This window comes from Lepus europaeus, chromosome 8 (assembly GCF_033115175.1).
Source record: "Lepus europaeus isolate LE1 chromosome 8, mLepTim1.pri, whole genome shotgun sequence".
In the NCBI taxonomy this organism is placed as follows: domain Eukaryota; kingdom Metazoa; phylum Chordata; class Mammalia; order Lagomorpha; family Leporidae; genus Lepus; species Lepus europaeus.
Genome location: NC_084834.1, coordinates 97656400 through 97683552, shown reverse-complemented (window position 1 = coordinate 97683552; position 27153 = coordinate 97656400). Strand labels below are relative to the sequence as shown.

Genomic DNA, 27153 nt, shown 5'->3' with positions numbered 1-27153 from the left:
TGCCTCTAAGAATTGTTATCAGATGTCATTTGTAAGTTTTGGAATGTTGTACTTTTATTTTCATTAATCCCCCAAAAATGTATGATTTCCTTTTATTTCTTATTTGATCTATTGGTTAATTAGGACTGTGTCATTTCATTTCCACATATTTGCCAGGTTCTCCAGTTTTTCCATATTATTTTTCTTTTTTTTTTTCATTTATTAAACTTTTATTTAATGAATGTAAATTTCCAAGGTACAGCTTATGGATTACAATGGCTTCCCCCCTCCCATAACTTCCCTCCCACCCGCAACCCTCCCCTTTCCTGCTCCTTCTCCCTTTCCATATTATTTTTCTAATTGATTTCCCTATTGTCAGAAAACATTTTATATCATCTCTATCCTTTCCAATTTAATGGGGTTTTTTGATTTACTGGTATGTAGTCCATCCTGGAGAAGTTTTCCTATGCATTTGAAAAGAATGTGCACCGCTTTTGTTGAGTGCAGTGGTTTACAGATGTTAGGTCTAGTTTGTTTTAGTGTTGTTCAAGTCTTCCATTTCTTCAGTTGTCTTCTTCTGTTGTTCTATCCATTATTAAAATCTAGGTATTGAAATCCGCAGTTGGTATTGTAGAACTGTCCATCTTGCCCTTCATTTCTCACGATTTTTACTTCCTATATTTTGGTGACCTATTGTTAGGTAATATATGCTTATAATTGTTATGTCTCCCTGAAAGATTGACACATTTATCATTCTCAAGTGTCCTTTTTCTAAAGTAACTTGTTTTAAAGACAACGTTCTTATTGTTTGCTTGACATTATTTGCATCCTTTCAGTTTTAATCCATCTGCATCTTTTCTTAACTTGTTTTTAAAAAAAATTTTCTTTTTGAGAGGCAGAGAAACAGAGAACTAGAGAAAGACAGAGTTGCCATCTACTGATTCACAACCAAATCCCCCAATGGTCAGGACAGGCCAGACCAAAGCCAGGAGCCAGGAAATTCAGTCCAGCTGTCTCACAAGGCGACAGGGACCCAATCACTTGAACCATCACGTACTGCCTCTCAAGGTCCACATCAACAGGACGCTAGAATTTGGAGTGGAGCTGAGCCTCAAACTCAGGTGCTTCCATATGAGACACAGGGCTACACCATTGTGTAGTAGGCTAGATGCCTCCTGTGATGTCAGCATTCCACGTGGGTGCCAGTTTCTGTCCCAGCTGCTCCATTTCTGATCCAGCTCCCTGCGAAAAGTCTGTGAAAAGCAGTAGAGAGCAGCTCCAATGCTTGGGCCCCTGCACCCATGTGGGAGACCCAGACGAAACTTCTGGCTCCTGACTTTAGCAGGGCTCAGAGTTTACAATTGCCACCATCTGGGGAGTAAACCAGCAGATGGAAGATCCCCTCTGGCTCTCCCTTTCTCTCTGTAGCTCTTTCAAAATAAATAGATAAATTTTAAAAATATTTGAGACACAGGCATCTTAACGGGCATCTTTAACCACCAGGCCAAATGCCTACCCTATTTGTGGTTTTGAATGTAAAACATTTCTCCAACAGACAACAGTTGGATCTTTTTTTTTATGTAATCTGACAATCACTGCTTTTTTATTCAGTTGCTTAATTCACTCTCACAAGAAGTTTCTTTTTGTTTTTTATCTAGTATATGGGTCACAGTTTCCTTTTCCCTTTTCGTGCTTTCTAAGTTTCTGCTGGCGGATGGACATTTTAGTAACATACTGTAGCAATTCTAAGAACTTAGCACCCTTCCCCAGGCTTGCTATGTTATTGTTTCATTGACTGCTGGGTTATGTTAGTGAAGTCTATTTCCCCTGTCCACCCTCTCACACATGTGCCCCAGGCACACACAGCCTTAGGCTTCTTTTTCTCTGATCTGTGAGCCACAGCTATCTATAGATACCCAAGGATGACAGTGGTACTGGTCTCACTCTCCTTACCCTTTCCCTGACTCCATTCACCTGGTAAACTCTAATTTCTGGCCAATTGATCTATCATTTTCAGCAGTTCCTTAAAGCATAACGTTCTCTACAAACTAATTCAATGATATTGTGACTCCTTGAATAGAATCTGAGATAACTGTGTGATGACTTGAATTAACCCAAGGAGAGCTCCTCTTAGCTGTCTTGTTTCCTGTTCTCTCCTAAAAGAAAATAGGCTGGCTTATAGTCTAGGCTGTATTTTCATTTGTTCCCCAAATCTCTTCCCAATCGTCTTTCAGCACAACTTCTCCTTTTCTTGAGAGTATCCTTAGGTTTAAACTTCTCTACACTTAATTTCAAATGAAGTCAGTTCCTTTGGGAAGAGATTGGGAGCTATCTGCTTTTTTCCCCAAGACTTGTTTATTTGAAAGGTAGAGTTAGAGAGAAAGAGATCCTCCACCTGCTGTTGTTCATTCCCCAGTGGCCACAACAGCTGGAACTGGGCCAAGCCAAAGCCAGGGGTTTGGAACTCCAGTCAGATCTCCCACAATGGGTGGCAGGGTCCCAAACACTTGAGCCATCTTCTGTAGCTTTCCTTGGCACATCAGCTGGGAACTAGATTGCAAGTGGGGCAGCCAGGACACAAGCTAGTGTTCATATGGGATGCTGGTGTCATGGGCAGCAGCTTAACCTGCTAGGCCACAACGCCGGGCCCCCAGAGTTATCTGCTGTATGGCCTGATTCTCCTCCCTTCTCCTCAACCAGGACAAAATTTCCAAGCCAGGGTTCTGGAGCTGAGGGGTGGACACAATGACAAATGTCTCTGAGTACCACCCTGGCTCTAGGAGCTAAGTGCTTGGTAGGTGGAGTGGGAGGGGGACGCATCTTCTCATCTTGCTTGTCATGGTGTAGACTTTGACTTTAAAAGGCCAAGGGAAGAACTACCAGGGGCCAGTATTCTCAATGTACCACACCCAAGGTAGAATCTCCATTCTACAGTGTGAATTAGGTAGGAGGAAGTGGCCAGCTCCAAAAGTGTTCACCCGAGACTTAACCTTAGTAACTAGCAGCTGATGGCAGGATGAGAGGATCTAAACACTTGTTTCTATTTCAAATAAAGCTTTGCAACTGAGAGAACTGTGTTCTTGGTGGAAGCAGTCCAGAGTGGAGGCTCTGCCTTGGTGAGGTGGTAGTCTTGGTACATACTTGGTAAGTCTTGGTAAATTCTTAGCAAATTTCCTTAAATTGGATATTTCTTCACTTGCTGCTTTCCCTCACCACCATTTCTAGAGGTCTTAACTTGTTCTTCTATATGTGATCTTCAACAGTTTCCCTGGGACTGAGCATTCATCCCAGTACTCAAACTACTTCACCTGTACTTACTGTTAGTTGCACATGGTACTTCTAGAAGGAGATCTTTCCTTTTCACTCCTAACAGTCATTTTTTCAGTTAATATATCCACTAAAATAGTGACTGCCAACCACATATCAGTCAGTTCAAGTTTTCAAACTCTTAGTTTCTAGAAGATTCAGAACTGAGGCTTCTCTTTGTGCTAATGTCTACAGTGAACATTCAAGACTCTGATATTGGCTTTAACTTTTATCTAAGTTTCAGGGGCCAGAATTGCTTCTCCATCATTGTGTCCATGGGTTATTGCAGGTTCAGGAAGAAAAGGCAGAAATGGCTAAGTTGGAAAAAGAAAAATAACTTCCATCCAAAGTCAAGAGAAGACATCAAGTAGAATTTCCTGTTGCTGTGGGGTTGGTTTGTTAAGCGCTAGTCACTTTCTGCTGGAACCTGGAAACCCTCCTTGAAAATAATGTCGGAAAGTGACTTAACCAAGTAAAGCAAGACTGGCCCCAACACAGGAAACCACGAACTGATGAGAGAGCTGGGGATGCCCAAAGGAAGTCAGTAAGGGCGTTCTCTCGAATTCTTCCATGTCTGGGCTTGCAAAGCCTTCAGGACTTCTGGGAATCTTTCATAAGAGCTAATGGAAACCCTTTAGGCCAAGGACTCAGAGGATTCTGAAAAGCCAGTACACTTTCATTTATGAAGCCATTAGCTTTTTACTTTCAGTGGGCATTTTGCATCAAAAGATATCTACATGAAGAGTCTCTGCAGAAATTTTATTTCTAGGGGTCACGTGATATAGTGTGTTAAGCTACTGCCTGCAATACTGGCATTCCATATGGGCATCAGTTCACATCCCAGCTGCTCCACTTCCCATCCAGCTCCTGCTAATGGCCTGGGAAAGCAGTGGAAAATGGCCCAAGTCCTTGGGTCCCTGCACCCACTTGGGAGACATGGATGAAGCTCCTGGCTTCGGCCTGGCCCAGCAATGGAAGTTGCAGTCCACTGGGGAGTAAACAGCAAATGGAAGACCAACCTCTCTCTCTCTCCCTCCCCTCTCTCCCTCTCCCCTACTCCCATTCTCACCCCTCTCACTCTGCCTTTCAAATAAATAAATCTTTAAAAAATTGTATTAGTGAATAACAGTTGTAGCGTGCTGTTGTTCTACGTTTGTCTCCCCAACATCCATTCTCCATCCTTCTCTGCCTGGCTCTGTATCCCCGGGAACTGACCCTTACATATTCATCACCAAGCTCTAACAACTTACCAACTGTTTTCCAGTTTGGTTTGGCCAACTGAATACATTAACTTGAACTCAGAGACTGAGATAGGAAAGATACAAGGATTTCCTACCGGCCACCTCCTTGCTATAACCACTGCCTCTCTAGCAAGAGTTGTGACTTCTTGTATCCTCCCATATGTCTCTTCACCAACATTCTGAATCTTACTGGGCTCTAGAGACGCTAATTCTTCTCCTAAGGGTGTCTTGCTTGCTAGTTTCTGTGTGCCTCATTATATGAGTCTGTTTTCTTTGCCACAATAAACTTAAAACTTCCCTTTAAAGAGAAAAGAGGTCTGTGTATTCTGGTTCACAGTCTGGAGCCTGAGAGGAACAAGAGGGTGGTGCCAGCACCATGTAGGACCTTCATGCTGCATCCGAACGCAGTGGGAAGCAAAGGACAAGCAGGTGTGAACAGGTGCCAAAGCAAGACGAACTGGGCTTGCTTTGTTACAACCCACTCGTGGGATGAGGGTTTGGCACAGCAGTTAAGATGCCACTTGGAATGTCTTCATCTTGTGTCAGAGTTCCTGAGTTCAAGTCCCAGCTCTGCTTCCCATCCAGCTTCTTGCTTATAAGATCCTAGGAGGAAGTAAGTAATGGCTCAAGTGCTTGGGTCCTGGCCACTCACTTAGCAGACCCTGATGGAGTTCCAGGCCAGGCTTTGGCCTGCTTAGTCTTGGCTATTGAAGGCACTGGGGAGAGAACTGTTATTAGATGGAAGAAAGATCTGTCTCTGTCTCGCCGTCACTTTGCCTTTCAAGTAATAGTAATAATAATAATAATAATAAAATACACTCATGAGAACAAGCCCACTTGCACTTGGTCAGCTTTTTGTTAATTAGTTAAAGTCCTAAGAGGAGCTTCTAAGACAGGGAAAGGCTTATTTTTGCTTACAATTTGGAGGTTCATATTCAGGATCAGGTGGCCCCATTACTCCAGTGTCTGGTGGGGGCTGCAGTGGCAGGGCAATGATCATGTCGTGGGCCAGGAGGCAGGGAGAGACACTGGGCTGAACACAGCTTAAATAACCAACCCTCTTCCCAGAACCCCCTTCCCAAGGCAAGCTCCAAACGACCTAAAGACCTCCCACCTAGACCCTCCTCCCAGTATCCACCTGTAATCGATCAGCCCTTAACAATTAGACTTCAGACTTTGGGGAGCAAGTTGGGGTCAATCGGTAACACCACTGGGATGGCATTCATTCATTCATGAGAGTAATTCCCCCATGACCCGGTCATGTCTGAAATGTTCCACTACCTCTCAACACCGTTACACTGGGAATCAGATTTCAGTATGAGTTTCAGAGGGGCTGCAGTGTATTCACACCATAGCACTCATCACCTCATTTGTTCCCCTAACCCAGCCACACTTGCTAAATAGCCTCTTGGTAAGATCCATTTGTGTGTAATTCTGTTTCTTGCTGAGTCTCTATGACAAATGTTGCATGTTAAACCTTTCTGTACATGTCTTGATCTCTAAGCCTCACGTGAACTCCACAAGGCATTATAATTATTAACCCATTTTACAGATGGAGAAATATTTAGGGAAGTAAAAGACCCAAAACCACACACCTCGCAACAGAAATAGGACTCAAACTCGTATTTTTAACAAGAGTTAAATTTCGGAATACATTATATCACAGTTTTGTTGCAAAGGCTAATTTTATTGACATTTTTGTCAGCTACCTTACGAATATGTCCTGACTTCATTTTGAGAGCTAACTAGAGTTAGGTCTAGCTAGAGGTACAGCAGACAAACCAGACAGAAACAGAAGTCCTACATCAGAGGGGCTGGGGTTGGGTGTTTATGAGGCTTCAGAGAGGCAACCTCAACTTCCAGGTTTCTGAAGGGGTTCCTGGCCCCTCCTTCGGCTCAGCCCTAGGCAGGCAGACCCCTGCCCAAGCCTCCCTCCTGAGCCCCCGCATATGCTTTCTTGCTAAATGACTCCTCGCTCTGTTATCTCCTCACGGGATACATCTGTTGGGTGCCTCGCCTCCTCAGCTCGGCTTTCATCTCTTCTGATCCCAACACATTGTTTCCTCCGCCCCGTGCCAGAGTGGAAGGGAGCCATCGCGCCCGGCCGCGCTCTGGGATTGGCAGCCAATGAATGATTGGCAGTGGGCATCTCTGTCAGAGCTTTGGCATGCTGCGGAGTAGAAGCCCCGTGCTAATGAATGCCATCTACACCTACCAGATGTGCCACTGGGTGACATGCCAGATCTTTTACATAATGCCATTCTGCCGGACACGAGACAGCTGGGGGGAGGGAGGGGTGTCTTTTGATGCCTTGGGGTGGCGGTGGGTCTGCCTTTATTTATTTATTTTTTTAATTCCGACCACCCGCCACTGTCCATATGCCCAACCAGCCCCCAACATGGGGCTAAGCTCTGTGGCTGGGGGCGTCTCTCTGAGAGACAGCGCCAAAGCAGGAGCGCCCGAGCTCTCACAGCGCCTCCCCCGGGGCCGCCCCTTGCTCCTGGGGGGGGGGCCCTCCCTCAGGGAGCTGGCTCCCCACCCCCACTCGGCCTCAGGAAAGGGGAAAGATTTGCAAAGTGAAAGAAAGGCCAGGACTTTCAGGCTGTGAAATGTCAAGAGGGGAGAGGAGGTACCCCCCCCTTCATCTCTTCTTAAGGACGTGCTTCCCACAGCGCATCCCTGCGGCCCCCTCCTCAACAACGCCCGCGGCGGGGTCTCCCCCAGGGCGCCATCCGGGCCGGGCCCGGGCCGGTCCGAGAGGAATGTTCCTGCAGCGGGACGAACCTGGCGCGCGTGGCGGGGTGCCTGGGCCTCCCCCACCCCGCCCCGCGCCTTCCTGGCGCTCCCAACCCCCAAGGGGAAATGGTTGGGAATGGGGGCTGTCAAGCAGGTTCCCAGGCCCGTCGGCGCCGCCCCGGGATCCGAGGGCCTCCTCCCCAGGCGCCGCACCCCCATCATCATCCCTCTCTCACCCCATGACACGCACGCAAGCGCTGGGGCAGCCGAGGCGCCGGTGCCCCTTCCTTCGCACCCCTTCCCACCCCGCCCGCGGCCGAGGTTCCAGATGGCGGCTCCTTGCGCTCGGCTCGCGGCCCCCAGACGCCGCCCGGCAGCAGCCGGCGGTCGCTCCCTCCCTCCCAGCTGCTACGGCAGAGACCCGGACGGCTCTGCGAGGCGGGCGGGCTCCGGGGCAGGCTGCGGAGGGGGCGAGAGCGCCGGGCCGGCGGGAGCTGCGCTTGCGGGGAAAGCGGCCCCGCCACCCGCAGGTAAGGAAGCCGATGGGCTGAGGTCGGGGGTGGACTGGGTTGGGGGTCCTGAGCGCTCCGGGACCACTCTCGCCGTCGAGGAAGCCGGGTCCTGGGCCGCAGCAGCCCCTGGTCCAGAGCCCCCGCAGGGCAGCGGGGAACGGCCACGCACAGCCAGGAGGGGGCGCGCGGCAGCTCGGAGCTGGGGCCGGAGGCGCGCCGGGCCTGGCGTCCGGCGCCAGCCCAGCGGAAGGCCGTTTCGGCCCGGAAGGCGCCCCCTTCTGCCGGAGAGCGGCAATGCCCGCCACCAGCTGCGACCACCTGCTTCTCGGTTTTGTACCTCTCCTCGCTGCACCTCCTCTCGCTCACTTCCAATTTGCGTCTTCAATTTGTTTGCCTGGTTTCCTGCCCCCGCCCGCTTTCCCCTGGTCCTCCTGGGACCGTCCCTTCTACAGTCCCTGCGCCGGCTCGAGGAGCCCTGCTGCTGGGAGGCGGGGCGGCAGAGGGGGCGCAGGCTCTGGCCCCACTCCACAGGTGCCCCCCTGGGTGTCAGCTCCCTGAAAGTGGCAGCTCGCTGAGGTTGAGCTCATTCTCTCCGGGGGGTAGGGGTGAATGACGCTTGGACCCAGAGGTGGTTATGGATAGGCGTGATGTTCAGGGACTCGGTCCCGTTCCCCTTCCCCACCCCAAAGTCAGGCATTCGGGAGCACTCTCCCTTTACAACCCCCCTCGCACCCCGCCCACTAAGACCTCACGCCAGCCTCCCCCGGGGCTGGGCAGTCCTCGTTGTAAGCCGTCGCGCCGTGCGTGGAGAAAGGAGAGAGACAAGGTCCTGACCCGCCGAGGAGCGGCCACCCCCGCGCCCACGTGACGCCCGCTGTAATCCCCCGCGTGCCGGCGCGTGCTCACAGCCAGGGCCCCCTGCGAGGCGGACCCCGGGCTTTGGACCTCCCGGAGCACGGTAGTAAGCTCCCAGCGTAAATCCTCTCGCAAACATTAATCACAACGCCGAGCGAATGCTACATGTGCGCCCGTGCGGTGTCCGCCTTTTAATCCCGAGCGCAGTTCTGGAAAGCGGCGTCAGACAAGGGCGCCGTTAATCCTTACACGCGGCCTGTTTCCCTGCAGTTTCACGGAGACTTGGCCTCGGTGGCGAAACGAGCGAAGGCACGGGGAAAACGGAGAGCAGCCCGCGGCGCAGGAGCGCATCGCCCGGCGCGCCTCCCAGGGCGCGGACTCGCCTGCCTGGGGTCCCCAGCGTTGGCAGGGGCGGGTGTGCAGCAACTCCAAGCGGCGTGGGGAGCCCACGTGGGCTGGACCCCTGGCTCCGAGGCTGCCGAGGCTTTGGGCCTCAGTGATCTAATCTGGGGGTTGTCCCCAGGCGGCGGCGCCAGGGCAGGCGGGCTGCTGGAGTGCGAGTTTGATCCCCGGGGGCCTGTTGCTCGCACTTGGGATTTCACTATCCTGTCGTTCAATTAATCCTATTTCCTTTCTACCATTTTATTCAAAGCTGTCTTCCCGTTCCCTCATAATCGTAATTTGCGCCATTGCTTTTTATCTTTGATTAATTAGGGAGTCGACAACGATCGTGGAGGGTCGGGCCAATAAATTAGTTTTAGGAGCAGACGGACAGACGCCGCCGGGCTGCCGCGTGGGTGGGCGTTGTGGGCCCTTAAAGGGCCGGGCCGTGCGGGGAGGGGCGAAGAGCAAGGCTCGCGGCTCTGCGCGGGCGGAGCGGAGGAGGCGGCTCGGAGACGCACCTGGCCGGCGCCCGCGAACTCTGGGCGCGCCCAGTGCGGAGGGTCTTGGAATTGTTAGCTTTCCCTGTTGGCGACTAGGAAGAGAGCGCGACAAATAGCTGGGGTAGGGTGAGGCAAGCACGGATTTTTTTTTTTTTTTTTTTTCCCCCAAGAGTCGTCTGCGCTGGCGGGAGAGCAGGTTGGGGTCTGTTTATTTCGGGAATGGGAAGATAGATTTACTTTTGCAGTCCTTGCTTCGTCTTCTGCAGTCGCCTGCTGGTCTGAGGGAGGAAATGAGACACACACAACACACACACACACAGAGAGAGAGAGAGAGAGAAAGAGAGAGAGGGAGGGAGGGAGAGGGAGTCTAGCAAGACCAGCTCAGAAAGTTGCCGGCGAGGAGGAAAGCCGTGACGCGCGGTCGCTCCCTGCCCCCGCAGAGGCGCCGGGGCGGGTGTGGGGCTCTTCTTTTCTCCTCCGTGAAATCGATCACGCCTCCAGACGGCTGAAGGAGAGCACTTTGCCGCTCTTCACAGCTTCGCCCCAGCCTCTTTAGCTTTCAATTGAAAACCAATTAAAGGTTTCTATAAATCTGTTAGCGCCCCTTTTATCTGGGGACCCCTGATGCATGCGATATTGCCCTTTAGATGCCTCTTCCGTGTTTTGTTTTACAATTGTTGTATCAATAGAATGCAGCCTTTCTTCTCCTGTCTCTATAGATACAGATACACAAGGAGAACCAAAGCTATTCAGGCGCCTCATTTGTCCAGCAGCCTAACAGTGGAGCCCTTTCTCCGCGGCTGCTTTGCCTGCTTCGCGAGCAGCAGTTATGGGAGAAGCAGATGGCTACTGATTGGGGGAGCTTTGTGGCTCTAATGCTGAATACTTTATGGAAAAGGACTTTATCATGCTTCGGTGGGCAGAGGAACAAGGCGATGAGATTTATGGCTAGGAAAAATAAATCTTTTTCCAAGTTGTGGTTCCTTCTCACCAGCGTCTCCTTTGCTCCAGGGGCTTGAACCCGGAGGAACTGGTTTTATTTTATTCTGCTTTCTGCTAATAGCTCAGTTCAGCCGGGCTCTGAGGGGAGAGCAGACTGAGAGCCCAGCCCGGAGCCTCTGAAATACCCCAGGTTGCTGTTGCTACATCAGCATTCTCTGCCTTAGGAGCCAAAGAGAAGGGTTGGAGTGGCCAATGTTGTTTGGGGCATGTTTTCCTTGTTGTCCTGTTAGTTGCTGGGTTAAAAATCATCCTCCATTATTCTATTACATATAAAAACAAAGCAAAAAAATGCGATGTTCTCCCACTCAAAAAGTCAGAGGATGGTGCTGTATTGAAGCAGAGAGAAGATGATGCGGACTTCCCGGCTCCCATAGGTTCTGAGCTGTGAACACAATTGCGGGATGCCTGCAGATGTAAGGTTTTGGGTTCCAGATTCAGTTTCCAACTTTGGGAAATATACAGGCTCTAGCCATCTTCTAGAGGCCTAATTCGACCTCAGACTCATCTTTATCTTTTTTCTGTTCTTCCCATCACCTGAATTGTACTTCTCTTGCAGGGCACATCCCAGCTGCAGAGTGTGCCTGTCTCCATATGCAGAGGGGTTGACTCCTGTCCCCACAACCTGTTAACCTACAGCAGTGTCACCTCTCTCTCAGGGGCCATAGCATAGAGTCATATGGAGATGCCTACGGGTAGCCTAGCCCCTGAGAGGTAGCAGCCAATCCCGACACTGTGTCTCCATTCCCATTTCAGCCACACTCCCTGATCTTTGAAATACCATCTTTTGATCCAGGAAACATTTGTCGAGCCCTCCATGTTCCCAGCACCCTTTCCCTGCCTTTTTTAATTGTTATCCTGTCCCTAGAGACAGAAGAGGAAAGGCCAGAGGGACAGGCACTGGGCAACCAGAAGCATCCCTAACTTGCTCCCAACTGTACTTCTACCCCACACTCCAACATGTACCTCGATGTCCTGTTTCTCTCCAAAGAAGAGCGAAATTGTGGTAGGAGGGCTAAGATTGAAAAATGATGTTGCCCAACATTCCAAAGTGGCACACACTAAAATGCTCTAAATAGTCACTTTTGGGCTTTCCCTCTGTGCTGGACTGAGTGCACTGCTAACCCCTCCCGCTTACTTCCTACGAAGACCCTTTGAGCTAAGGAGTGTCATCACCCCTAGTCCACAGACCCCCTTGCTTCTCAGGCTAGGGAACACAGAGGTACTGAGTATCCCAAGCAAGTGGCCCAGCTGGGATCTGAACCCTGCAGTATTCATAGCCACTCTACATACTTTACGAAAGAGGAAACCAAAGTTCAGACGGGTTAAGTGATTTGCCCCAAGACACATAGCTAGCAGACTGAAGAACCCTGCTCAACCCTGTTCACAATCCCAATTTCTAGCTCTCAGCTGTTGTGTCTTGGCTCTTTCAAAATGAAGAGCAAATGACCTACCGCTGTCAGCGGGTGGTGGGTGCCCCAGAGCCGGAACCGGTAGGTGTGAGGAGAGGGAAGCGCTTGTTGCGGGCTGCGGGGGCGCGGAGGCGGTACCTGGGACCTAAGGTGGAACCTAAGGTCGGCCACCGGGAGAACCCACCAGGCACCAGCCGCTTTGGGCCACAGTGCCCCAGGTCTTGGTGTGTAGTGGAGAGCCAGGGTCGCCGCCTCCCCTCCCCCCCCCCCCCCCCCCCCGTGCTCGTCTGAGCGCCTCTGCTGAGCGGCAGCGCTTTGGGCCGGGCCGTGGGGCTCCAGCCAATCAGCCGCACATCTACACACTTTTCATGGACCCTGCAGCAGCCCTGGGCGTTCTGACTGACCTGAGATTCGCTGCAGCCAGACTCGGACCCGCCGCACCCTGCCAGGCCTAAAGAAAGGACTTGAGGAAGCGCACAGAGGGGCAGAAGTCTGCTCTCCACCTCCCACACCGGGCCGCAAAGTAGTTGCTCTTTCCATTAGGCAGGTGGAACGTGGGGAGGGCCCGGGTAACTGCCTGTGGGTGGCACTTTGGAGCCCTTCGGCCACAGAAAGGATCCCTGGAACAGCTTCCTCGTGCCTGCTTTGTCCTCCAATACTTCCTTCCGGGCAGCCTTGCCTGGTTCCCTTTCAAAGCCGGCGCCGACACACTTCCCAAATGTTCTAGGGAGGAAGCGCAGGCGGTGTTAGTAACAATAGGCACATTTACGAGGTGCCAACTCTTGCTAAGCATCAAGCCAGCGCTCACAAGAACTGTATGGAGAGGGTTCCCTTTTAGCCCTAGGATCACAGATGGAGACCTGAAGCACGCACCGAATAAGCTACTAGTGGAGGGCTGGGATTCGAACCCGTGCACTGTAGTTTCCCTGGCGGAATTGTGGGATTGTCTGAGCCGGTGTTGTTGGTCCTTCTGCTAAGGTCACTTTTCCGGGCTTCTAAGGAGAATGTTCGTTAATAAAGGCGTTGAGACCTCCTCGCGATGTCCAAGATTGAAATGAAACCAGCTCCGGCTCTTGGAAGTAATCCCTTACCATCTGCTCAGCAACTGGCTTTCCAAAGCGCGCTCGCCCTCGTTCCCTCCCCGAGCCCTGTCTGCGATCTGGGAGGCAGTTCGTGCCAGCGTTAGCTCAACTGGAGGAGAACCGAGGCTGCACTGGGTCGGGAAGAGACTGGAACACAGGCTCCTGCTCGGCCGGAGGAAGCTCGGGGAGCAGCTGGGCAAGGCTGTAGGCGGGGAGCAGGGCGGCGGTGGGGAAAGGAGCGTGGCTGGTCCCTGCGGCCCCGCCTTCGCGAACGCCTTTCCTGGCCGAGGCCAGGCAGGAGGCAAGTGTTGGCACTGATTCCAGAAAGGCGATAGGAGGCTGGACGTGGCGGACCCTTGGGAACTACCCTTCGCTCCTGCTTAGCCCCGAGCGCGCTGCGAGGCATCTTCCTTACCCCCGTTCACGCTTTGCACCTGCTGCTTCCTCGGCGGATGGCGGCTTGTCTAGTTCTGCCCGCGTGGCGTCCTGGGTCAGGACTCTGCACTCTTTGGTGGGAGAGGTGTGTATCCTTCCCCGGACTGTCCTGTCGGGACACCCTCTTTGGGGCTCTCCCAGGGATGCCTATAGGAAGGCACGCCCTTGGGCGTTCTTTGCACTCTAGCTCCGTCCCTGTGCCTGTTACTCACAAGTGGACCCTGGAGAATTCCTATAGCAGGAATTGCCCTGTTGCGCTTGGCCTTGTTGCTTAAACTTTGGCCTCAAATTCAGCTGAGAGGGTCCTTGGAAACAGAACACCAGTCCAAGGACCTTATTTTACAAATTCGGGGGACCCTCCTTTCCTGTGGCTGGAAGTAGCTTCCTAGGGCCTCAGGTAGACTGTGGAATGTTGTAAGGCGCCTGATCACACACATTAGGTATTCATTCTTTGTTAGTCTACTCAATTGGCTTAATCCAAGTCCAATAACCTTCCTGTTTGATTCACAAAAACTACTTTCTCAAAACCATCTGACATGAAAACAGGCTACAAGGGAGACTGAATATGTTATGAACATGCAACCCAGGAAAGTGACAGCCTGGAACTTTATTTTTAATTGCTACCTTTGATGATATTCTCTCCCATCTCTTAAACACATTTTCACCCTCTCCTACCCCCTCCCCACACACAGAAGACCACTCTGAGCAGGTATAAAAATTGTCCCGATCTAGATGGAATTCTAGGCCTAGGGTATCTCGAGGCCGTTATGTTCAATATATTTATTTTCAGGAATTTTTTGAAGGGTTGATTTGGCAAATCTAGGTATTTGTAGAGTATGAGTTTTCTCTAAAGGAGGTTCTGAATTATATCTTGGTCATTATATTACAAGACCAGAGACTATCAAATCCATCTGGAAAGCAGCTTTTCACATAGCAAGTTCAAGGTGATGTATACAACTTTCAGTCCTCCCCATGCATGATTTTTCATTTCCTCCACTTCACAATGTATTTCCAGTGCTGTTTTTAGTAGAGCTGTTGTTACAATTGACATTGATCTGTGAGTTCTTAGTTGACCATTTCTTTCAGTGTTGCCATTGAGAAGAAGACTTACACTGGTAGTTTTAAGGTGCTTTTGAAACCCTGTTGAAAGCTGAACAGTCTTTGCATATACTGTTTGGGGAGAGATCCCCCATGGACACTAAATTCGTTCCCCTGGATTGTCATGGAATACTTGTGATTCTTTGAATTGAAATAGGAAACGATGGTTTTCCCTCAAACAGTCCAATAGGCAAGATGAGCAGGGGGCAGTGTGGGAATGAGAACATAATTTGTGAATCAATTAACTGTGTTTTCAAGTCTCTAACAAAGCAATATGAATCATCACTGTTGTGGTTGTTACTAGTTGATATCTACCCTCCAAAATCCATTTATTTATTTAGTCTCTCTTTTCCTTAGAGAAAATCAGACATCTCTCTCCTCAAGGCCTGGAGGGTGGACTCCAGGTTAAACATGTGACCATGTTAGTCCTTTGCCTATATCCCTTTCCCAGGAGAGTGATGCTATCTTCTGCTCATTCCCCAGCAGCTCAATGTCTCACATCCTAAGGCCACAACTCAGAAGGCTGGCAGGGATCAGGTGCCAGGGAATAATCTACCTGGCATATGCACTCTGTGTGTCCAACAGTGCCTCCCTTTTAAACTCAGGGATTATATACAGCCTAAAACAGAGAAGACAATTGGTGGGGCCCAGCTATCAAATACTAAAATAATGTCCTTCCTCTGGGCTCTGTGAAATTTGATGCAGCTCTCTTAGTTTGGTAACATTCCTAAGGCCTATTGCCAGTCTTCTCAAAATTTCAATTGAGACAGCTAAATACCCATAGGGGACTGCTGGACACAAAGGCTAAGGAGGCTCAGAGTAGCTGACTGTGACGTGGCCATAGTTCCTTCCATTCCACCTACCTCCCTGCTGAGATCTGTTCAATATCTGTGATGATGGAGTCTGAAAGGGACATTGGAACCTGCAGAAAACTAGGTTATTCCTCCCCAGCCAGATCTCTCTACATCCATCTGCAGAGGGGTATAAAAGCTGGGCGAGTCAGTGTCAGGATATTAGATATTGGATTTGGTCCACAAGTCACTCTAACACAGGTGAGAGTGAGGCATTGATTTCAGATCTGTGGTAGTGGCTGCCAATATCACTTGGGTGAGGTCCTACACAGAAGCTGCTAAGCAAGTTGATTACAGGCCAGATCCAGGAGAGGACATGAATGATAATACAAAGCTCTCAAAGACTCTTCAGCTCCCAGCTGAACTCCATCAGAAGCACAAGTGGAACCTGGGAAAATTTGAAAGTTAGGAAAGGTAGACAATAATCATGATGACAACAGTAGTGGTAACTGCAGCAGCCACAGCAGCAGAATTAAAAATAGGACCATTTATTGGGAAGGAGGAAATGCCAAGGAAGGAGAAGTGTGAGTGGGAGTAATGATCCCTACAGTTAGGAGTCTGAAGATCTTCCTCAGAGGCTACAAAATTATCCACCCTTGAGTCTCTGGCTCTCCCAGATCTAGCTTTGGAAAGATTCACTCGTTTCACCTGGTGAGCCAACTACAGTTCTTAGAATGAGGAACAGATCCAAATCCTGCTTTCTCTCTGTGCACCTTCATCTACTCAGCAAGTCTGCCTCTTCTTGACTCATCAAGCTATAAAATAAAATCATTAGCAGAAGGAGATAACCTCCCACCCCCTCTCTTTTTAAACCTATCATGTATCATCCTCTTGACAAAGGTAGAATGGCAGGAAACAAGTGAACAACCTTCTGGATATTTTTGGTATATGACTGTTTTTTCCTCAAACCAACAACCCATCATTTGTTTCTCTTTCATGTACAACTAGTCAATCAAGTTTAGCCCTAAGAAAATTCCATACTCTGCGTGCTGAGGTGGGATAATGCAATGCTGCTTCTTCAAGTTCCATTCTCTGCCTCCTTCAACCATCATAGTCCCCTCCAGAGGCCTCCCTGTGAGAAATAGTAAGCTTAGGAAAGAGCTGCCGCCGTCTGCTTCATTGGCAACCTCCCGTCTTCCAGGGTGTTTCTCCTTTCACCGTGAATTGCCATACTCTTTTGACTACCAAGCCTTTGCTAGTACAGTGCTTTGAAAAATAGGATTAGAGGGAGATAGACCCAGGGGAAAAAAAAAGGGGGGGGGGGAGTGCTGTTTCCACTCACATAGGTAGTTATCTTTAAATGAGCTATTTTTACGTGCCTCTTACCATAACAGCTAAGAAATTTGGGGCCCTATTTCTCAGTCTTGGGTGGGAGAAGGAAAGGCATTCCCAATCTAATTCTCAGAACCTGATTTCCTTTCTGACCCTTTCTCCACCCTCTCACTTAGGTCATAAAAGGCTCCACCTCAGGGATCATTCATCAAGCTCTCTCCAGCCTTCTCTTCCAAAACAACCGTGCAGTTGTCTACCCATGAATTTTTACTATGACTGCAAGAAGCCTTGCTAAGGTGGAGCAAGGTGAGCATACCCACTCTTCATTGTCTTCCTTCTAATCATTTAATTGGAAATAAAATCTCAGGGAAAAGAGCTTCAAGTATATGCATAAACCCATTGTTCCATGTGAATTTCATAAAACTATTGGCTGGGGTGCATTTTTATAGTACTATCCAAGGCTGAATAAATGCCTCAACCCTTCATTTAGTATCATTGAATTCCAGGAAGTAATAACGCACAGTGATTTCAAACTAGTTTATGCACCATTTTAGCCCATAAATTGAAAGAGAAGTGAAAATAATTGTAGATTTTCTTTATCTCATGTTAATAATTGTCATTTAGAGCATTTGTAATGCCAAGCAAAATGCATACCACTTAAAATATGGGAAAATTCTCCAAGTAGGAATTTCAACTTAGTCTTACCCATACTTAGTATCAGTTATGGTAGTCACTTAAACTGAAAGACAAAGAATTGATAGGGTTCATAAAATGTGAGAAATATAATTTATTTAGGGATCTTTACCTGAAATCAAGAGGAGAAATCTAATTAATGGGGAGGTGGGAGTGAAATGAAACAGATTCCTAATGGACAGATTCTCAATAAATCTCTCTCCTCTCTGATGTATAGAATTGTAGTTCTTTTATAGCCTGAGTTTTGGAAGGTCAAGCTCTTCCACCCACAATTTATGCACCAGAAACATTGTTTATCTACAGTTTGTTATGCAAACTGTAGCCAAGTTTTCAGTACTTTTAAGGAGACACCATCTGAATACTCTATATGTAAGAGGAGAAAGACCAGGCACAAGAGATACATCTTCCCATTAGAGTTTGTTTTCTAAATGCCCACATTCTGGAGTGGATGGCTTTATATTTACAGTATGTAAAAGGACTTCTCAAAAGTGGCTTGCATGGACAGATGACTTTTCCTGGGAAAGACACACTTATTATTCTTTAAATGATAGCACAGGAAGGCATCGTGGAGTGTTCTGTTCAACAGATATGCAGAATGAAGGTCTTGAACATTGCCCTCTCCACCCGGCCCCAGGGCACAATATTGCCTGTAACAGGCTGCAGTGTCTAAAGCACCTCACCTCTCTTGGGCTCTTTCTCTGTTAATCTGCTGTTATTTACACCTGTGCCTGTCCTGCCTTTTTGTTTTTCTTCTTTCTTGTCTGAATCCACATTAAGTATCTGATCACTGTTATTCAACCCTGAGGATTATTTTCCAGATGTTTGAAACAATTCTTTCAACATTTCTAACCCTTCCACTCTTCTTTTAAAGAAGTAGTGGGCAGGAGTGCTTTCACCTGAGAGAGTGAGGAAGAGAAAGATCTGGAATTCAGTGGAGTGGCCACAGCCATAAGACAAATGACAGCTAAACACAGCTGCAGATTCTTATATACAGAATTGTGACACCACTCCTTGCACGGACCCTTGGCCAAACTAAAGCTGTACATATTCATATAAGAGGAAAGCCATCTAAACAGAGAAGAAAATTGCAGTGTAAGATACTTACTTTGAGGAGTCAGTGGCTAACGTGGAAATTAAGTGAGCACCTCTGTCCTTATTGCAACCCTTCCTTCTCTCGGCCCCAGCTTAATCTTGGGTAGTGGCCCTGCCTGATCAGAAGGATTTGGAACTTTCGTGGGATGCGAAGCAGAAAAGAAGAAGGAACAAGGCAGGCAGGTGCAGGGATGCCAACAGACCAATGAAGAGAACTCAGTCGAAAATCTGCACTCTTCATTTCTCCTGGGCAAAACTCTAGCCTGGCTTTCTTGGAGGGCAGGCACTTTCAAGGAAAGGTGTTCTGTGCCTTGCTGACCTACTGGGTTCCGAGAAGAGGTCTCAGAACTATGGGAGGATCAGAGTGATGCAGGAAGCTGCCTTTTGCCAACCCCCAATCTAGTCACCTTATTTCAACCCTGGAAGTAAACGAGGCTTTTTCTCTCTTCCTCCTTAAGGTGTGGTTCTTCCCGGTCCACTTTAGTAGGCTGCACAATCCGATTTATCCTAAAGCTGACAGATTGTAGACTTCAGTGGGGTGGTGGTGTGGGTGGGGCTGGGGGAGGTGAGGGACCATCTATTTCACTCAAAGTAGTAGAGGGTTGAATAGCAAAAAAGAACACAAGGTTCCCTCAGCGACACTGCCTTGCGACCCCTGTTGAAGGAGTCAACTTTCAGGCTGTTAAAGACCTCAACTCATTAGCATCAGCTGCTGCACTAAAGGGGCCAGCCAGCGCCTCTAAGTGGCTCGCGCGCAAACGAGGCTCCAGAGACAGCCACGGCAACTCCATCTACTCCTCCAGCACGCACCGGCTGGACGCGAAAAGCTCTCGGGAGCCTATCGTGGTAATAATTTTTACTTTGCATTACCCTTCCCCTCACCCCGCAATCTTAGAGCACTGGCCGCTCCCATGATTGAATCCCTTCGGGACTGCGTGCAGAACACACATGCAGAGGGTAAAAGAGCAGGAACAGCTTAAACTCTGTAGCCGGGGTTCTTTCTAGCCCGCACCCCACCCGCAGCCCAAGTAACAGTGTCCTGGAAACTGCAGGTCCCTTTTGAGATCTGGGGGCGGCCCCACTCTATCCCTTTACTCCGTCTCCTGGGGAAGGCTGAACCAAGTTCTCACCAAAGCGCATCCTTGCTTGAATTTTGTGCGCTGAAGGGATTGGGAGTGAGCGCTCCCAAAGAGAGCTAGCGCCTGTTTTTCACCACCCAAGCATCCAGTTTCGCAAAACCTGCAGCCGCACAACGACTAGAGAATCCTTCGGGACTCATCCGCACCCCTGTCTCCTTCTCAAAGAACTCGAACTCTGGGGATGGGTGCGCGGGGTCCGAGTGCGCCCTGAGTGTCCGGCTGTCTGTCACAGGTTCTCCCAGTGCCTTGTGAAACGGGGGGAAACGCTCCTTCCAGTCCTTTTGGTACCTGATTTGCCTTTCCTAGCCATCCCATAGGACCCAAGCTTTTGGAGGAGGCAGGCCAAGCCGCTGTCAGAGAGACGTTGCCACTCGGGGAAGGCGCTCGGGATCCGCGGGGTGCGGGCAGGCCAGGGAGAAGGCTGCGAGGCAGGCGGCGCCGGGAGGGAGCGCCCAGCCCAGCAAAGAGTTAAAGGGAGGGGACGTGGGCTGTCACGCGTCATTGGGCAGATTATGTGCAGCAAACAAAAAGTGTGTGTCTGCGTGCCAGTCAGTCACTGCATCGGGTCCATCTGTACAACTCTCTCCGCCTCTCTCTCTTTCTCTCTCTCTCTCTCTCTCCCTCTCTCTCCTCTTCCCCTCTCCCTCTCTCCTTAATCTCCCTTCATCTTTCTCTCTGCATCTATCTCTTTTCTCTTTAGGCTGAGCGAACGAGACAGAAACACCACCACCCCTTGACATGGAAACACACTGATACAATAGGCAAAAAAGGACACCTCGTTGCATTTCCCGGTTCCAGGTGGCCTTATCTGGCCAATTCGATCCTGACCTTATTCCTGGTGAGTCTTTTTGCGTCGAGGTGGGAGGGGGATGGGAGGGAGGCCGATCTGGTGCGAAGAGTGGAAAATTTTGTCTGCCGTCTCCTCATTATCCAGAAGAGAGGGGGGAAAATAATTGTTGATGGGATCTCCACTACCAATAAGATTATACAAAGGAGGAGCGGATGGGGAGCAGTTTGCGGGAAGAGCTAGGGACTGGGGAGCGCGCGGCCGCCAAACAATGCCAGCCCAAAGGCGAGGGCGAGCGGCCGGCAGCAGCGACGGCTTTCGGCGAGGCCAGCCGGCTTCGGGGACGACCCTCGCGGCGGAGGAGAGCCCAGGCCTAGAGCAGTCGCGACGCGGAGCTTCGATCCGTGCGGTGGAAAAGGCAGGCGCGCGGGAGAGGATGAGCCTCCGTAAGCGGCCCGCGGTGGTTGTGATCGGTGCGGGGCTCGTCGCGGCGGCTGCCTGGGCGACACGGGCGGCTGTTAGCGCGGCGTAGCTAGGACCTTCTCTGTATTGTTAGGTAGAACTGCATTTTAATGCCGGTGTCCCTGTTGATGCGCCAAGTGATGGGGCGACCTCCAGGCACAATGCAACGCTGGTGTGAAAAAGACTCTTAAGAGGGAGAGAGAAATTGAGGCAGAAAACCCTGAATTGGACAGGACATTGAAAATGCTAGGAGGATTTTGTTTGAAAAAAAGGAGATGAGCAGTTCTTGGATTTTAAGTTATATATTTTTAAAATTTGCGGTTGGAAATAAGCAATGCTACCTTACATGGGGGTAAAAATGCCCAGGGACAGACAGTGTAGCATAATTAAGTTCGTACTTCGTAGATATTTCTCCTTATTTCTGCTGTCTGGCAGACACAGCCCCAACAGTTGACATTTGGTAGATAAGCGGGAATGAATGGGAAAAGAGGGGGACCAAAGTTTCTGGCTCCCTTAGCTGGAAGTAGGGAGAAGCACTACCTTGTAATCACATTTGCAAGTTTAATTGGTTAATAGATGTTAAAATAAAAAATTTGCACATTATTAATGGTATCTCATAATGAACAGCTTTTTCATTGGAAAATGTTGTCTAGTTTTCCCTATTTAAATTATACAGAATACATAAAATGCTGCCAATGGTAACATTATTCGGGCAAAAAATCAATTTTTCGACTAGGCAGCAAGAATCAACAATGCTGCTGGTTTAACATTTTAAGTACCTGTTTTGTGATAAGCCTTGTAGGGGGTGTCCAATGGCAGAGGAAGGTAAATGTCCCCTTATGACAGCTTAATAGAGAGCCCTCCGTTGGGGCATTACTTTCTAAATTGCTGCGGATTAAACAGCTGGATAGCCCACTGAGGACTACTCAAGCAGGGCTGCCCCCTCTTGCCCAAACAGGGTCGGATCTGGGAAAGTGAGATTCACCAGTCATTACACACGGTATTTCAGACAGGGGACACCTCAGGCCTGCCCTGTACCTGCTCGCTTCATGAGCCACATGCGGCTCAATCCGCTCCCTTGTATAACAAGGTAACTGGGATTCACCCTCAGCCATAAATAAGCATGTCGGAAAAAAAAATAATTACCTCTGCTTGCTGCTTTTAATTAAAGCCTCGGAGGGACAGTGTTGGATTATGGTAATGAGCAGACATACGTCCCTTCTTGTAGGCTGCAGAGAAAGGTTAGCTGACACGGAATTAGTGGCCCTGACACTCCACTGGAAATCCATTCGCTATGCTCCGCTGTCTCCGCCTGCTCGCTGATGCTACTCCCCTCTTCGGGAGAAGAGAAGAAAATCAGCTCCCAGGCACCCAGTTTAATACACAGGAGGAGAGGCACGTTTCCCAACAATTAGACTGTCTTTCCATCAGGAAAGCCTACAGGTTCACCTCATTTCCAAAATGTGTCCCTTCCAGCATCAAGGTAATGCAAAACACAATCTAGTCGTTCCCAGTCCTTTCTCCCAGTCAGCCAGTGTCTGAATCTCCTACTGTTCCAAGTACTTAAAAAAAAAAGGAAGGAAGGAAGAAAGAAAAGAAGGAAGGAAGGGGGGGGTGGACAGGAAATGTCCCTTAGTTGGCATCTTTAAAATATGCCAGATGAAATTGCTTCATATTTTTTAAAGTAAAAGCCACGCAAAAATTAGGCAAATATGAGAAAAATCTGTCTAGGAGTTGCAGTGCTCTGTCTGGGTTCATCTTGGGAGAAGCAGTCACCTAACTCTGCCTTGTCCTGTGTATCTGTCGCCAGTGATGGAGGACTCGGGCATCCAGCGAGGCATCTGGGATGGAGATGCCAAGGCTGTCCAGCAATGTCTCACAGATATCTTTACCAGCGTTTACACCACCTGCGACATCCCAGAGAATGCTATATTCGGTCCCTGTGTCCTGAGCCACACTTCCCTGTACGACAGCATAGCTTTCATAGCTCTCAAGTCTACAGACAAGAGAACAGTTCCTTACATCTTCCGGGTAAGTGTTCACCTGTGCTGTGCAGGGTATGAGGCTAATGTTCTGTTGCAAACAGACCAAGAATCATTCTCCTGACAAGAGCAGACAGGTTCTGAATGTAGAAAATGCAGTGATGCAAGCAATCCTTGTATACACGCCAAAAATCCGAAAAGAAACATTAAATTGCCAGCTGATTTTCTTGGGTAAAAGACACCATTTGATTTTGAATGCCAGTATTGTCTAAATCAGTGCCTCGTTTCTGGGCTTCCCTGGTGATACACTTGACTTCCTAAACTCTTTGGGAAACTTAACTGGGGCCAGGCTTTCTCTGAGTACCCTTAGAATCATTGAGTACAGTGTTCTTCAACCCAGGAGGCCTCCTCATCTCCTAAATATTGCTTTCTTTGGCAACATTAGCTAGTGCCCAGAGTTTGTATTTAAATAAGAATGTTAATGGCTTTGACAGTAAGTCATCATTGAATCCATATGTTTGAGTTTGAAGATAAAAGACCTCTCACTCCCCATTCTTTCTTTACAAAGAAGAGCTAGCAATTAATTGGGCCAAAATTAGGAAGAAGAGTGCCATAGAAGAAGTTCTAAGATCTAAGCTTGCTTTTATGTTTCTGAAACAAACAAACTTCTCCATATTTATGCAAGGGGGGATGATTTAGAAATTATTAAGAGGCTAACATTAATCGTAGGAAGAAATTTCCTCATTTGACCTTCAACCAATAGATGAAAATGACTATTTAAACGATCTCTATGATTGGATGCGCTATTTCAAAGGGTGGTTATCTTGACGACCGGTTGCCAACCTAGGGCCGGGTACCCAATTGGGCCAACTTTTTTGGAAGCTGGGTCTCAGATAATTGCTTGGATAAGACTAACGCGGATAGGTCTTGATTCCTCTGGCTTTACACTCACACAGAACTCTTTTCCTTTCTTCCTCCACCTCTTCCTCCTCCTCCTTGTCCGTCCGCTCTCTTCTATTTTAAACCGCAGGTCGACACTTCAGCAGCAAATGGTTCCTCGGAAGGTCTAATGTGGCTGCGACTGGTCCAGTCGGCCAGGGATAAGGAAGAGCAGAACCTCGAAGCCTACATCAAAAACGGCCAGCTCTTCTACCGCTCTCTCCGCAGGATCGCCAAAGATGAGGAGTTGCTAGTTTGGTACGGCAAAGAACTGACTGAGTTACTCTTGCTCTGCCCCTCTAGACCCCACAGCAAAATGAATGGTAGGTTGAGCTCGCGGCCTCCGCGGGGGCCCTTCACTAGCGGGGGAGAACAGTGGGGAGCGGCGGGGTGCACCTGGCCCGGCCTGGGGAGAGCTGCCCTTGAGTCCTGCTTGCGGCCGGGACAGATAGGTGAGGGGAACCCGGGGCAAAAGGGGGGCTGACTTTTGCACTCCTCCCAGGTCGGGAGGGGTGGTTAGATCAGGCTCGAGAGCTCCGGCCCCGAGTGATGGAGGTGGATTTGTGTGGGGACGCTGGCACACTGGCCTGGCGACGATGCTGAGTAATCGTGTGCTGTGCGTGCGCGCATGTGTTTGCTCACCAAGCAGGGTCGGCCCCTTACACATGCCTGGAATGCAGCCAACGTTTCCAGTTCGAGTTCCCCTATGTGGCGCATCTGCGTTTCCGTTGCCCCAAGAGACTGCACAGCGCCGAAATGAGTCCCCAGGACGAGCAAGGCGGCGGCGTGGGCACCAAGGACCACGGGGGCGGGGGCAAAGACCAACAGCAGCCGCAACAGGAGGCGCCCTTGGGTCCAGGCCCCAAGTTCTGCAAAGCCGGCCCCCTCCACCACTACCCGGCGCCTACACCCGACAGTAGCACTCCACCCGCCGCGGCCGGCGGCAGCAACGCCAAGCCATCCACGGACTTTCACAACCTGGCCCGGGAGCTGGAAAACTCCCGGGGAGGCAGCAGCTGCTCCCCAGCCCAGGGCCTCGGCAGCGGCGGCGGCCACCAGGAGGCGGAGCTGAGTCCCGACGGCATGGCCACGGGCGGCTGCAAAGGGAAGAGGAAATTTCCGGAGGAGGCGACCGAGGGCGGCGGCGCGGGGCTGGTGGGGGGCCGGGCCCGCTTCGCCGAGCGGCCCCTGCCGGCCTCCAAGGAGGATCTGGTTTGCACCCCGCAGCAGTACCGCGCCTCGGGCAGCTACTTCGGCCTGGAAGAGAACGGCCGCCTCTTCGCGCCGCCCAGCCCGGAGACGGGCGAGGCAAAGCGCAGCGCCTTCGTGGAGGTGAAGAAGGCGGGCCGCGCCGCCAGCCTGCAGGAGGAGGCGGCCGCCGACGGCGCGGGAGCGGCCGCCGAGGACCAGGACGCCGGCGCTGCCGGCGGCGGCTCCTCCACGCCCGCCGCCTCGTCGCCCTCGGGTGCGGAGAAACTGCTGGCCCCGCGGCCCGGGGCTGCGCTGCCCAGCCGGCTGGAGGGCGGCAGCCCCGCGCGCGGCAGCGCCTTCACCTCGGTGCCGCAGCTGGGCGGCGCGGGCGGCGGCGGCGGGGGCGCAGGGGGCGGCGGCGCAGGGGGCGGCGCGGGCGCTGCGGCCGCGAGCAGCGCGGGCGGTGGCCAGGGCGCCGCGGGCGACGAGCGCAAAAGCGCTTTCTCGCAGCCGGCGCGCTCCTTCTCGCAGCTGTCCCCGCTGGTGCTGGGCCAGAAGCTGGGCGCGCTCGAGCCTTGCCACCCCGGAGACGGCGTGGGCCCCACCAGACTCTACCCCGCCGCTGCGGACCCGCTGGCGGTGAAGCTCCAGGGGACGGCGGACCTGAACGGGGGCTGCGGGGCCCTGCCCGGCGGCGGTGGTGGCGGCGGCGGCGGCCTACCCAAGCAGAACCCCTTCCTCTACGCCACCGCCTTCTGGCCCAAGAGCTCGGCGGCCGCAGCAGCCGCGGCCGCCGCCGCCGCGGGGCCCCTGCAGCTGCAGCTGCCCTCCGCGCTCACGCTGCTGCCACCCTCTTTCACCTCGCTGTGCCTGCCGGCGCAGAACTGGTGCGCCAAGTGCAACGCCTCCTTCCGCATGACCTCCGACCTGGTGTACCACATGAGGTCGCACCACAAAAAGGAGTACGCGATGGAGCCCCTGGTCAAGCGGCGAAGGGAGGAGAAACTGAAGTGCCCCATTTGCAACGAGTCCTTCAGGGAGCGCCACCACCTCTCCAGGCACATGACCTCGCATAACTGACACGGAAAGCACCCCGGCGTCCCGCGCGCTCTCGTGCACAGGCCACCCAACTACTGGAACAAACTCGCGAGGACAGCCACCACTTCCTTGCGCCTCGAAGCACTGCGCCCAGACAGGTGCACACCTGCACGCTCAACACACACACACACACACACGTGTGCTCCGCCCCCAGAGGAGCCCTCCCATTCAGATGTTTACTCGGGACACACACTGGAGACAGCATGGTGGACTTCTGATTGGGGGGTTGTTGGAGGGGGTTTTGTTTTGAATGCACGCATTTTCACTTTCCCAAAAACAAAGGTACATTTTTAAAAATGTCATATATTGCAACATATTGATGCATTTGTCATACGTTTCTACTTAAATTATTAAGCACTTAACAATTTAGATGTAATAACTATATGTAAGGACAAAATTTATTTTAGATATAAAGGAAAGGAGGAAGGTGAGATGCTTTCTGCAATCTTGATGACGGTTTGTGTTCTTACAAAAATAACAAAACGAATAAAAAACGGGGTCGCCATTCAATTTAAGTTTCCAGGGGAAAGTGCATGTATCATGAAATGATTATGGACTTCAATGAAGAATGTCATCAATTATGTAAATATGTATTTCCTTTTAATACAAAGTGTAATTTTGTGCCAGTGAAATGGAGTCTGAATAGTTATGTGTTTCTTTTATCCTTGGAAAGATTTATTAAACTTTATAGTTTATCCAGATATGTTGGATGCTTTGACAATAAAATACTATTTTCTTCAAAGCAATTATTTGAAAGTTTAAAAAAGTTTTTTTTTTTTTTTTTGGTGGTAGCTAAGGGCTGTACTCTGAGTAGACATCATTTATTTTCATAGCATCTCTGAAGAGGAGAGAGAAAGAGGGATGACAAACCTTGTCCCCTTGCCCCATTCAAATGTATTTATGCCAGTGTGCAGCCTTGGAAAGGCGGTAGCTGGAAAGTGTTGTGCTTCTTGATCAAAGGCAAAGCATTTAGAGAGAGGTGTCTGCCTGCTGCTAACCGGTTCCTGGGATGCCAGCAGGATCATCAGCATATTCACAAAAGGCCAGAGGCCGTTTTTTCAGGCCTGGGTCTGGGAGGGCAGATGAAGCATCCGTGTTAGGTTCTAGT

The 27153-nt window shown here is 50.5% G+C and overlaps 1 protein-coding gene across 2 annotated transcripts; it reads left to right on the top strand.

The window, feature by feature from the left end:
- Window positions 1–16886: 16886 nt before the first annotated feature.
- Window positions 16887–26735, top strand: PRDM8 (PR/SET domain 8). 2 transcript variants are annotated; one of them, XM_062199198.1, is made up of 5 exons: window positions 16887–16968; window positions 20287–20424; window positions 22646–22866; window positions 23848–24079; window positions 24406–26735. In XM_062199198.1, the coding sequence occupies exons 3-5, from the start codon at window positions 22648–22650 to the stop codon at window positions 26025–26027; spliced, it is 2073 nt and encodes a 690-aa protein (XP_062055182.1). In that variant the 5' UTR covers window positions 16887–16968; window positions 20287–20424; window positions 22646–22647; the 3' UTR covers window positions 26028–26735. The 2 variants fall into 2 exon arrangements, with proteins under 2 accessions (XP_062055182.1, XP_062055183.1); XM_062199199.1 differs by lacking the exon at window positions 16887–16968 and having other exon boundaries at window positions 20217–20424.
- The last annotated feature ends 418 nt before the right edge of the window (window positions 26736–27153 follow it).

Coding starts and splice junctions, on each gene's coding strand:
- PRDM8 (XM_062199198.1), top strand. CDS start 22,648: ATGGAGGACTCGGGCATCCAGCGAGGCATCTGGGATGGAGATGCCAAG. Junction 22,867..23,847: donor CAGTTCCTTACATCTTCCGG/GTAAGTGTTCAC, acceptor TTTAAACCGCAG/GTCGACACTTCAGCAGCAAA. Junction 24,080..24,405: donor ACCCCACAGCAAAATGAATG/GTAGGTTGAGCT, acceptor CTCACCAAGCAG/GGTCGGCCCCTTACACATGC.